Source organism: Hermetia illucens, chromosome 1 (assembly GCF_905115235.1).
Source record: "Hermetia illucens chromosome 1, iHerIll2.2.curated.20191125, whole genome shotgun sequence".
Taxonomy (NCBI): domain Eukaryota; kingdom Metazoa; phylum Arthropoda; class Insecta; order Diptera; family Stratiomyidae; genus Hermetia; species Hermetia illucens.
In genome coordinates, this window is record NC_051849.1 from 215593907 (window position 1) to 215606683 (window position 12777).

At 44.1% G+C, this 12777-nt stretch overlaps 1 protein-coding gene across 1 annotated transcript; it reads left to right on the forward strand.

Annotated features, from left to right (window-relative positions):
* Positions 1 to 451: 451 nt before the first annotated feature.
* On the forward strand, positions 452 to 5230 carry LOC119651735 (prothymosin alpha-A-like). The gene is made up of 3 exons (XM_038055466.1): positions 452 to 614; positions 3323 to 3525; positions 3841 to 5230. The coding sequence occupies exons 1-3, from the start codon at positions 589 to 591 to the stop codon at positions 3984 to 3986; spliced, it is 375 nt and encodes a 124-aa protein (XP_037911394.1). The 5' UTR covers positions 452 to 588; the 3' UTR covers positions 3987 to 5230.
* Positions 5231 to 12777: the final 7547 nt, after the last annotated feature.

Below are 12777 nucleotides of genomic sequence, written 5' to 3' on the forward strand. Positions count from 1 at the left end.
ATTTCTTTAAGGACATTCATTGTTTCCTAAGCCAAATTACTCGACATATCAGTATCTGGATAATCTAGGATATAAGAAGGAAAACAAGGAGGGATTATGTGCATCTCGGACGAGACAATTGGATTTTGTCCACGTGTGTATTCGAATCTTTTCTTATTACTCAGCGCACATAGTTTACGTCACACTTGGCTGAACTGAAGAAGTAATTCACAGAAATTCCATTGTGCAATGAAGATACCTGCGTTTTCCCTCCAAAGAAATTGGCAACCCGCATCTGATCTACCGGTGCGCGGTTGAAACCGATGGTGAAAAAATTCAAATGTGTACATAAGAAACGTAGAATAGTACATAGCATGGTGTTCCATTGCCGGCATCCGGAGAACAGGCGGCTTGGCAGAGTGTGTGTGCGGCAAAGAGAAAATTATCTTTTTGTGTGTTGCGTCGAATTTGCCCAAGTTCGTCCTCATTCGGTGTTAGTCAGTGGAGGCGTTCAGACGTGTTTGGGTAGTCTTGATCCGAGCAGTTTAGTAGAAAATTTAAACTTACTTTTACCTTCAAAGTTAATACAGTAAAAAAAACCAATCAAAAATGGCAGATGCAGCAGTAGAAAACAAGTGAGTAGCGTAATTGCAACGAAAAACGAGGTTTAGTGCTGGCCGGCACTTTTTTCGTTTTGGCGGCAATATGGCGTCAGTTGTGCGTTTTTACTATTGGAAGTAGTTTAGTGCCGTTTTAGAGTAGCTGGAGATGGAGTTTGTGTGGTTTGGCGTGAGTTTAGTGGTTTCGCAAGTTGTGAAAATCGTTGAGAAAAAGACGGTTAAGTTTGGTCGCCCCAACGGACGGAAAAGCAACGCGGTCTCGGCGATCCAGAAAATCGACGCTTGTTAGAGCGGGACGCCTTGATCAGGTGTTGAATGGACGAAAGTAGGACAGAGCGAGTGTGACGTGAAGCTTGAAGTTGTTCGAATTTAGTTGGGAAATGCGCTGGAAGCGCGTGCGGTGTGAGGTGGCGAGAGGAGGGCGCGCACCTTGCGTTGATCGTTTTCTTTTTTGAAGAGTTAGCGGTGCGGCGGCGGGAGAAAGGCGGAAGGCAGGGAAGAAGCAGTGTTGGCGCGGCGGTAGCGGGCAACGGCGAGGAAAATGCCTCAACGGCCGGCCGCTATGTTGGTTTAATGTTTGAATGCTGAACATGTGTATGTGTGCAGCTTGCATCGGAGGCTGTTTGTGTGCGTGTGTGATGTTTGCGATGAATGTTTTCTAGTTGAGCAAGGAGTAGGGGAGCGCGGGACACGACAGCGGCACGGCGAAGGAAGGCTAATAGGAAATTCCGGCGCGCGGAGCAGAGGCACCGGCGAGGGTTATAAGAAACTTGAAATGGAGCAAGTTCTCGCTGACGATGCTGGAGCCCCCCAAGGTGGAGGGGAGCCAGCAGACCCCGTCTGGTGAGCGACTTTCGGTCACTTGGCGCGGTGAGTTTGTGTGTCGGACGCAATCCGGCGCGGTTTCAGTTTCTAGAGCTTCTGACAAGGTTTGTATTTGCTTGACTGGATTGGCTTGATATGTTCGTTGCTTTCCGCTGACGGTGTTTATGGGGTTTTGCTTCTTTTCAGTTTTCCTTGATGGGCGGGGGGAACGGGGGGACGACGACGATTGTTGCCGACCGGGCTTGAGTCAACATAATTGCTTGCCCCGCGTATTTACCGGAACAGTCATAGTCGGTTGCGGCGGTGGTTCCTTGATGTTGATTCAAATTGGAGACCGTTAACACGTTTTTCCACTCTGCGTACGTGGTGTTGAGCGCTGCGCGGGATAGTACTGATTTTCATAACGGTTTCTTGGAGCCTGTGGAGTGGGAGGGGGGAGTTTGCGACTGCGCTATAATGCCGGTAGTAAACGGGGCTGCCGTAGTTTGGGAGTCCCATAAACAACTTTGATGTGGTTTAGAAGCTAATGTGAAGGACATTTGGGGTCTGATTGGAAGTCGTCGTCGTTAATATTCTAGAAATTTCCGTCTGAGATGGATCTTATTTTGTTTATGATGTCATTGGAAGGCTATGCATGACTGTTTTTCCTTGGAGTTGACTTGAATAGCTGGTGGGATTGTGTTGGGGATTTTTATAGGACGCTTTTCCTATTTCATGGTTTTGTTAGGACAATCTGCACTTTAGGGAGTTGGTAGCGTGCGAATTTTTACTCTAATCCGTTCTAGGAAGGGCAGATAAAAACACTGAGGAAGAGGATATTTGGTCCCCGAAGTACGTATTTGTCCTGTCCTGGTAAGAAACCGTAAAGCCGTCATCGCTCGACCGGCAGAGGGATCGGACGGTAAGGGGTTCCCTGAACTAACAACTCCCTTCCTCCCCTCCTGTTGGTGAAAGGAATTCCCTGACTTGAAGGCTCCCAAAGCCGGGAGAGCGGGAGGACTAGCCCGAAGTAATGTGTCAAACGGTTCCAGGCTAGTTCTCTGATGACAGGGAGGTGTTTAGTTGGTAGTCCGCCAGCGTGCTGTTGCGGGAGTCCAACATTCTGTGCGTAAACGCATTCACCTAAAAAAAAAGCCGTCATCGCTTGACATTTTTGTTAAATTTAGACACTTTTAGCCAATGAAATGGAAAAATATCTTCGAAGGCAGTCTTTCATTCCGTTCTTTTGTTCCCTCAATATTCCGTGAGCTCCTCAAGCGGACGCCTCATGAGCAAATTTTGTGTCAACGTTTCCACGATAACTTCGTGAACGTGTTTTTTGGTGACTTGATTGGTTAAAAAAAACATCTGAATTTTGGGTCTCGAGAAAAGACTTCTGTTTCTGATGCGGGTTGTCTTCAGTTTTGCGGTAATACCCATCGCTTCGGCAAATGGTAACCCTTGGCCATTTACTCCCAAAGTAGTGTCTTACCTGACCCCCCATCTCGCTATGTTCATTGAATTCCGTCTGAAGAACGAAGCACATGAAATTATCATGTCAAGCACCTGCGCAAGACGAACAGATGCCTCTGTGTCGTCAGGGGAAAGAAAATTACACTCTGATGGGGCGCCGTGTGCTCTCTTCGCCGCTGAAGTTTTGGTTCTGTCGTTTCAAACATTTCGGCGTTTGATTTTCCGCTTTGTGTGTGGTTCGTCGGTATCTCATTACCGTCGTCGTTACTTAGAGAAAAAAAAAGATGCTTACATCAGTGTATATTTTCGTAGTGCATGCATTATTTATCAGCGGTGTTTTCACTCTAATTGGAGCGGCACGTTTTGCGCCGGTTTCGGTTCGCTTAGGATGGTGCTAATAAATTTTTGAGTTTTCTGACTTGTGTTCTTCGCTTTGCTCTTTGTAGAGAAGTCCCAGTCGTTGAGAAGGAAGTTGAAGAAGTTGCCGAAAAGGTAGCAGCAGAGAAACCAGAAAATGGAACAGAAGAAGCCGCCAAAGAAAATGGTGATTCGGAGAAACCGGAAGAAGAGGCCAGCCCAGCGGCTGAAGAAGAAGATGATGCCTCAAATGGTGATAGCAAGAAAGATGAGGCCAACGGCGATTCCACAGGTGAGTAATGCGTAGTGTTAGCGTAGATGCCGAGTCTCGGGGAGTTCATTGCCCCCGACACAATGGCAGACTTATTGCTTATCTGATTGTGGGCGCGGGTGACTCAATGTAGTTAAAGAATTTTACAACTTGTACTCGCCCGAGATAGAAAGACCCCCAATTAAGTCGAGAAGACGCAGTGGTCTTTGGCCTTGCGTTGATTGATTCACAGCTGTGGGGTGTTCCCCCGTAAATGTCTCCTCCATTAGGCTTAGCTTTTTGTTGATAGTGTCTAACTTATCGTTTTGTTCTCCTCCTCCCCCCGGCGACATGCAGACGCACCCGCTGAAGCCGTCAAGAGGAAAGTTGTCGGCGACGTGAGCGAAACCACCGAAGAAGTTTCTCCCGAAAAGAAGGCCAAATTGGACGATTCAAAAGAAGTCGAAACCAACGGTGCAGAATCGACAGAAGTAGCGGCATAAAGAGTGTTTTTATTTTATATATAATTTACTATATATATGTAAAAACAAACGATTCCCCCCTCCCAGTTCCCTGTACTAAGAAGGAGAAAAGAGCGACTATTGACCCTCTTTCGTCCTTTCTCATCGTCTATCTAAAATATCTTCGATTAGTAGGTTCAGTTTTAGTATTGTAATTTATGTTTTAAGGAAAATTTAACTAGAAATGAATGAAGAAAAACAGACATTAACAAACACACAGCAATTTATCAATATACAAACATTAAATGTACACTCGAAGGAGAGTCCGAAAAACCGCAAACAAAACAGGAAATAAGAGAAGAAAAAGTTTACATTTTTTATGGGAATATATCAGATGTATAATATAATTTATAAAATGTAACCAAACCGCGAGAATATATAGAGGGAAACACGTAACAGTTGACCACACACACAAAAAACAAAAAAACAAAAAGAAACCGAAGAAGTGCGCATAAATGGTGAACTACTACGAGAGCTCTTTGGGTCCTTTGGTGATATTCAGCAAAGTCCCCAGGGACATGATTAAAAACTTTCTTTTCGGAATATAACAGCAAAAAAACTACATACTGCCGATCGTATCACTACTAACAGTAAAATATAGAAACTTTTGGACAAGAATTTTGCGTTATATATATATACATGCAACAAGCAAACGGCGTATACTTAATCCAATTTTTTTTTTTTATTATTTCTCTTTTTATACGAAACTTGAACAGAGTCTTTAGTTTTTCTTGAGGAAGCAAAGTGTAGAAGTGATTTTTGATTTGATTTCGTTTTTGTCCGTTCATCGAACATCCTTTCATTTCTGTGTTTTAGTATCTCATGTAAAAAAGAAAGAAAGAAAAAAACATTCCTAACAAGAAAATATCAAAGAATCAAGCAAAACAACCATTAAAAAACACAACGAAGCTCTTATCTCTTGCTGCGACTGTCTGAACGCCTGTCTTCGTATCTTTTCGCCAAGGCCAAGAACATCGGCAAGTTGTTCCCTCCCTCAACAGGGACAACGTCGGCAGGAGGCGGAGAAAAAGGGAGCGCATCAAGAGGTGGTGCTCTCGCTGCTGCTGAGTGGTAGAATGATGTATAGAATGTGACACTAACACACATTTTCTTTAATTCTTAATTTTTTACTTGGAATTCCTAACAAGAGAAAAAAACTTTGTGTTTATTTATAAGGTGAAGAAACAAATGTGTAAAATGAAACTATTGAAAAATGTGAAGAAAAATTCTCTTGTATTTATTGGTTGGCTGTTTTGAGAGGTGAATGCTGTTTGTGTGGTCTCGAAAGGAAGATTGAAGAAGATATGAGGGAGGGAGACCTGTTTCGCTACAATAGAAGGAAGCTGTTTAGTTGTTAGTCGTAGATGGGTTGATTGTCCTTGTTGATGTGGTAATACTAGCGGATTGGATATCGTTCACTATACGAGGTAGTTGTAAACAATTTCCAGGTTCATATTCACTTTGCTCTAGTTTTACTTAATCGATTTGGTCAAAGGGTAGTATAGGTCCCGGGGCGAAACGTGGATTGGTACCCACGATGGAGCATAAAACCTGGGAAATGCCTGCTGAACCAACACCAACACCAACAGCTCTACTACCAAACCCTATCTCCACCTCCACGTGGTGACCGCTGGGAGCTCTTTCTTGACGAAAAGCTGCAGACGGAGAAGGATGAAGGCGAGTCTCCCGCGCTTAAAAACGGGACAAATTGTACCAACTGGTCCTCCAGGTTGGGGGTTGGGTAGGGCTGACAACCCTACACGGAAAACAACCTGTTACGAAGCCACAACAGGAGCCTCGGATAGGACGGATGTTAAAACGACGGACCCGGCAACGACAAAGGAACAACGATTTGCGCATTTTCTCATGGAACGTGCGCTCCCTGTACAGAGATGAAGCTGATAAGCAGCTAGCCGATACCCTGTCCCAATATAGGGCTGATGTAACAGCGTTGCAAGAGATGCGATGGACAGGGACCGGTTTCCTGGAGAAGAGCCACTACACCATATATTATAGCGGCCATCCAGTAAACCATGTGCTCGGAGTAGGTTTCTTAGTCAGCCAAAAAATGAAACCTGCTGTTATCGGCTTTGAAAGTATAAGCGAACGGCTATGCACTCTGCGCTTGCGAGGCAAGTTTAGAAATATAAGCCTCATAAACGTTCACGCCCCTACAGAGGAGACTGCAGAGTCGGAGAAGGATACCTTCTACGAGGCAGTAGAAAGAGCCCTCGAAGCCTGTCCCAGATATGATATCAAAATCATACTTGGGGATTTTAACAGCCAAGTAGGGAAGGAGCCCGTATTCAGGCGATACGTTGGCTCCCATAGCTTACACGAAAAAACAAATGATAACGGACTGCGGACTATTCAATTAGCAGGGTCACACGAAATGGTTGTTGGAAGTACCTGGTTTGCGCGGAAAGCGGTCCACAAACATACGTGGGCCTCTCCAGACGGGACCACTTTCAACCAAATTGACCACGTGTTGATCGAACGCCGCCACCTCTCAGCCTTGATGAATGTCAGAACATATAGGGGGGCCAATATAGACTCGGATCACTATCTCGTTGGCATGGTGCTCCGAGCTCGAATAACAATACCACCTAGAATCCCCTCTGACAATCAGGTGAGAGTGAACACTGAAGCCATCCACAACACAACCCTCCGCGACACCTATAAGAGGGAAATGGATGCCGCAATAACCGCAGTCAATAGAGGACCTGGAGATGAAGCATCAACTAATGATCTTCACAACCACCTGAAGAACGTTATCATGGATACGGCCACAAATATACTTGGCCCCAGCCGCAAAAGGAGTCGGAACGGCTGGTTTGACGATGAATGTAAGCTAGCAACGGAACGGAAGAATGCCGCATACCGAGTAATGTTGCATTCTCAAAGAACGCGGGCACGCGCAGAGACTTATCACGAACTCCGTCGAGCGGAGAAGCGACTTCACAGACGGAAAAAGGAAGCCTGGGAGAACCAAGAAGTCTGTGAACTAGAAAGGTACAGGGAGCAACCGCACCAGGCGCGGAAGTTTTACCAACAAGTCAGCAGGATGAAGCCTTATACACCTCGATGCTCATCCTGCCGAGACAAAGAGGGAAATCTGATTTCCGACAGAATGGGCATATTAGAGCGATGGGTTGAGTACTTTGATGAGCTACTGAACAACCAGAACATCGGCGAGTTGGAGGTCCCGCCAACTGAAGACGACGGACAAATACTGCCACCACCAAGTTTAGGAGAAACAGTCCGTGCAATTCATCGGCTAAAAAATCATAAGTCGCCAGGAGCCGATGGAATTACAGCCGAATTGGTTAAATATGGAGGCGACCAGTTACACCAAGTGGTTCATCAACTTGTGCTCAAGGTATGGGACAGCGAATCAATGCCTGACGATTGGCAGCGAGGCATAATCTGTCTCATACATAAAAAGGGAGATATCACACAGTGCAGCAATTATAGAGGTATCACGTTGCTGAATACCATCTATAAGATATTCTCCACTATCTTGCTAGGCCGGATAGCCCCATACGCCCAGAACATCATTAGTCCATACCAAAGAGGCTTCACTCCAGGCAAATCAGCAACAGATCAGATTTTCTCTCTGCGGCAAGCGATGGAAAAACTGTTGGAATATGGACAACAGTTGCACCATCTGTTCATCGACTTTAAAGCCGCCTATGATGGCATAACCAGGGTAAAACTGTGCACGGCCATGAGAGAATTCGGTATCCCGACAAAATTAATAAGGCTGACTAGGCTGACCCTGACCAATGTGCGAGGCCAGATAAAAGCAGCAGGATCACTCTCAAGACCATTCGACATCAACAACGGTCTACGACAAGGGGATGCGCTATCATGCGTCCTCTTTAACCTGGCCCTCGAGAAAGTGATCCGTGATGCTGAGGTAAATGCAAGAGGTACGACCCTCTTCAAGTCCACCCAACTACTGGCCTACGCTGACGATATCGACATCATGGGAAGAACCACCCGAAATGTACAAACTGCCTTCATCCAGATCGAGCAGGCGGCGCTCTGCGCGAGATCTTGGGCTGCACATCAATGAAGGCAAGACAAAATATATGGTGGCAACGTCAGCACCGAAGACGAATCAACCAACAACATCAAACCGCACTGGTCAAACACAAACACGAAGAAGAATAAGGATAGGAGAATACAACTTTGAGACCGTTGACAATTTCTCCTATCTAGGGTCGAAAATCACAACCGATAACAACTACGATGATGAAATCCGCGCACGGTTGTTGTCAGCCAACAGAGCCTATTTCAGCTTACAAAGACTGTTCCGCTCGAAACGTCTCACCATAGGGTCAAAGCTCCTACTGTACAAGGCAATGATCTTGGCAGTCCTCATGTATTCCTCGGAAACTTGGGTTCTTAGCAAGAAAAATTGCGAACTCTTGGCCGCGTTCGAGAGAAGAATCCCCCGAAGAATTTTTGGCCCCCTACATGAGGATGGATGATTCCGTAGCCTACACAATGACGAAATCTATGAGCGATACCATGACCGTCCGGTTGTGGATAAAATCCGGCTCAATAGGTTACGATGGGCGTGTCACTTAATCCGTATGGATGAGGATGATCCCACCCGGAAAGTCTATAAGGGCAATATCTATGGTAGAAAAAGAAGACGAGGCAGACCCTGCCTAAAATGGAGCGATGGCGCGGGTCAGGACGCCAGACAGCTTTTGGGGATATCGAATTGGTGGACCTCGGCGCAAAACCGGGATGTCTAGAGTTCCTTATTAAGGCAGGCCTAGACCGGATACCGGTTGTTGCGCCGTTGATGATGATGATGACTCATTCACATCTGAGTCGACTGGTATCCGACGTCAAATCACGATACAAATTCCACTGCCACCAGTGAAATTTGAATCGTGAAATTCCATATGACAGCCTTGTGTCCGTCTATAAAGAGGAATGATACAATTTTTCGAAGAAATTCTGTCGAGGGAGGTCGCTTTTGTAAGCAAATCAATACACTTTCTAAAGATATGACATTTTTATTTCATTCTTGGCTAGACAAAACTTAAACCAAAGATTTAATCAATTTTTATTTACATTACATTTTTCAAAAAAAAACTCGGAAATTGTAGACGTAACACTTTCTGTTTTTTCTTCCACCATCTAAATTTTTTAAATACTTGAAGGCATTTTTTACGAAAAAACTAAGGTTGAAATTGTTCATAAAGCACCTTTGATGCTTCCTCAGGCTGTTCAGTGTCGGAATCCTCTTCATTTAAGCAGATTTCGCTACTGTAACCAGTCTCTCAAGCTCTGGAAATGTTGATGAATGAGTGTTCAGTAGTTAAGGGGGTCTTCCCTTGTGTCGAATCCGAAGAGTCGGTTTTTTTGGCATCAATTATATCTAGATATAGTGTAGAATATATGGGAAAAGTGATGTTTTTGATATTCGGAGTCGTTCGGAAATTACAGTGTTAAACAGGTAAAATGTCACATGCCAGATTTATGTCGATCGCAGTAACAAAAGCTTGTATTTATCGGTTCGAATGGCCTCGCTAAAATCATAAGAATTGAAGCCAAGGCTTTACATGTGTTTATAGACTAGGTGTAGCAAATTATAATAGTTAAGATTTTATGGTTGGAAGTCGCATTCTACTTTTTAAATGCGTTTTTCTCGAAACTGCATGTTGAAAATCTGCTGCCACCATAGCCCGAAATCTATCCAACGAGATTCTTTGAAATTTTCACGACTTATTCAGAACATATTTCTATGGTTTATTCATTAAAGAAGGCTTGAAAAAAACACCAAAATTTACAGAAAAATAGTTTAACAAAGCACCAAAAATTTAGCTTTCAATATTTTTAAGGTTTTGTGTAAAACAAAACCTTATTAAAATTCGATTCGTTGTCTGCCTGTCTGTCACACGCACTTTCGTCCAAAACGGCTAAACTGATTAGAACGAAATTTGGTGGACAGATGGGAACAATGAAATCCCCATGCATACAGTGAGTGACATAAATTTAGGTGGAGTTCAAAGGGGGGCTCCTCATACATGCAAAGGGGGGATTTAAAAATTTAAATGCGCAAAATGCGTGAGTAAAGGGTCAAAATGTACGCACTTAAAATGAGACAGGACATATTTTCTCAAACTACCCAACCCAAAAATCTGATAAAACCAGGGTGGTGCACTTACATGAAATCTAGGCCTTAAAATATGTCTCATTCCGATATCTGCTCAAATAAACTTGCTAATAGTATATTAGCAATTTTTAGAAATTGACTTAAAAATCCCCTTTACATACATCCCCCAGTATAGAGGACCACATTTCGCATACACGTACCAAATTTCATGAGAATCTGGCCATTAACGCCAAAGTTATAGCAGTTCAAACTTCGCGCGAATTTACTGCTTCAAAAGCCATGCAAATAAGATGTTGACGTCATAATTAGCGAGAATAATTGACATTCGCGTGGAATATTAAAGTTGCATTTATGAAGAATCTACTTCTCCCCAGTCTACGGTTTTGTATAAAACACTTATGTGAAATCTAAGCCTCGAAAGATGTCCCATTCCGGTATCTGCTCAAATAAATTTCCTAATAATATATTACCAACTTTTAGAAATAGACTGAAAATCCTTCCCTTAAGCTCATCATCATCATCAACGCCATCGCTCCATCTTAGGCAGGGTCTGCCTCGTCTTCTTTTTCTACCATAGATATTGCCCTTATAGACTTTCCGGGTGGGATCATCCTCATCCATACGGATTAAGTGATCCGCCCACCGTAACCTATGGAGCCGGATTTTATCCACAACCGGACGGTTATGGTATCGCTCATAGATTTCGTCATTGTGTAGGCTACGGAATCGTCCATCCTCATGTAGGGAGCCAAAAATTCTTCGGAGGATTCTTCTCTCGAACGCGGCCAAGAGTTCGCAATTTTTCTTGCTAAGAACCCAAGTTTCCGAGGAATACATGAGGACTGGCAAGATCATAGTCAGTAAGAGCTTTGACCCTATGGTGAGACGTTTCGAGCGGAACAGTCTTTGTAAGCTGAAATAGGCTCTGTTGGCTAACAACAACCGTGCGCGGATTTCATCATCGTAGTTGTTATCGGTTGTGATTTTCGACCCTAGATAGGAGAAATTGTCAACGGTCTCAAAGTTGTATTCTCCTATCCTTATTCTTCTTCGTGTTTGTGTTTGACCAGTGCGGTTTGATGTTGTTGGTTGATTCGTCTTCGGTACTGACGTTGCCACCATATATTTTGTCTTACCTTCATTGATGTGCAGCCCAAGATCTCGTGCCAATCAACGCCTGCTCGATCTGGATGAAGGCAGTTTGTACATCTCGGGTGGTTCTTCTCATGATGTCGATATCGTCAGCATAGGCCAGTAGTTGGGTGGACTTGAAGAGGATCGTACCTCTTGCATTTACCTCAGCATCACGGATCACTTTCTCGAGGGTCAGGTTAAAGAGGACGCATGATAGTGCATCCCCTTGTCGTAGACCGTTGTTGATGTCGAATGGTCTTGAGAGTGATCCTGCTGCTTTTATCTGGCCTCGCACATTGGTCAGGGTCAGCCTAGTCAGTCTTATTAATTTCGTCGGGGTACCGAATTCTCTCATGGCCGTGTACAGTTTTACCCTGAGCATAGCCATAGGCGGCTTTAAAGTCGATGAACAGATGGTGCAACTGTTGTCCATATTCCAACAGTTTTTCCATCGCTTGCCGCAGAGAGAAAATCTGATCTGTTGCTGATTTGCCTGGAGTGAAGCCTCTTTGGTATGGGCCAATGATGTTCTGGGCGTATGGGGCTATCCGGCCTAGTAAGATAGTGGATAATATCTTACAGATGGTACTCAGCAACGTGATACCTCTATAATTGCTGCACTGTGTGATATCTCCCTTTTTATGTATGAGACAGATAATACCTCGTTGCCAATCGTCAGGCATTGATTCGCTGTCCCATACCTTGAGCACAAGTTGATGAACCACTTGGTGTAACTGGTCGCCATATTTAACCAATTCGGCTGTAATTCCATCGGCTCCTAGCGACTTATGATTTTTTAGCCGATGAATTGCACGGACTGTTTCTCCTAAACTTGGTGGTGGCAGTATTTGTCCGTCGTCTTCAGTTGGCGGGACCTCCAACTCGCCGATGTTCTGGTTGTTCAGTAGCTCATCAAAGTACTCAACCCATCGCTCTAATATGCCCATTCTGTCGGAATGCGGCAACGATTATTATTACTAATTCCCATCTCGTCATTAATTGCATCCAATATTCAACATTTCAAAATGGTCAATTTTTTAAGAGATTCGAAAGGAAAGTGGAAGTTTTGAGAGAAAGGGTACGTTCGTCGAAGATTTGTGTTAATAGTAGAGTACAAAAAAACGTCGAAAATAAACGCCCATAAGTTCTCTATGGGGTTCAAATTTGGACTGTTTCCTGGCCATGGCAGCGACTGTATGTCAAGCTCCTCTTTCCAAGATGTTACCTATTAATAAGAACCGTATTGAGGATAAAACAGATAAAAACTTTGACACGAGAAAAATTTCGTTTACTTTATTACAGTACGTGCTCTACAACACGGAGCCGAATTGTCCTAAAACTTTACTTTATCAAAGTGCTCATGCAGTGCTTCTACCGTCTAAATAACGCAATCTTCGATAACTTTTATGCAACGCAACGCTTAGAGGCAGTATGGCGTGCAGTTCGTACAACACATTGGGGGTCAAATCTCTCTCCTTTCCTTCTCCACACTGGGGCGCA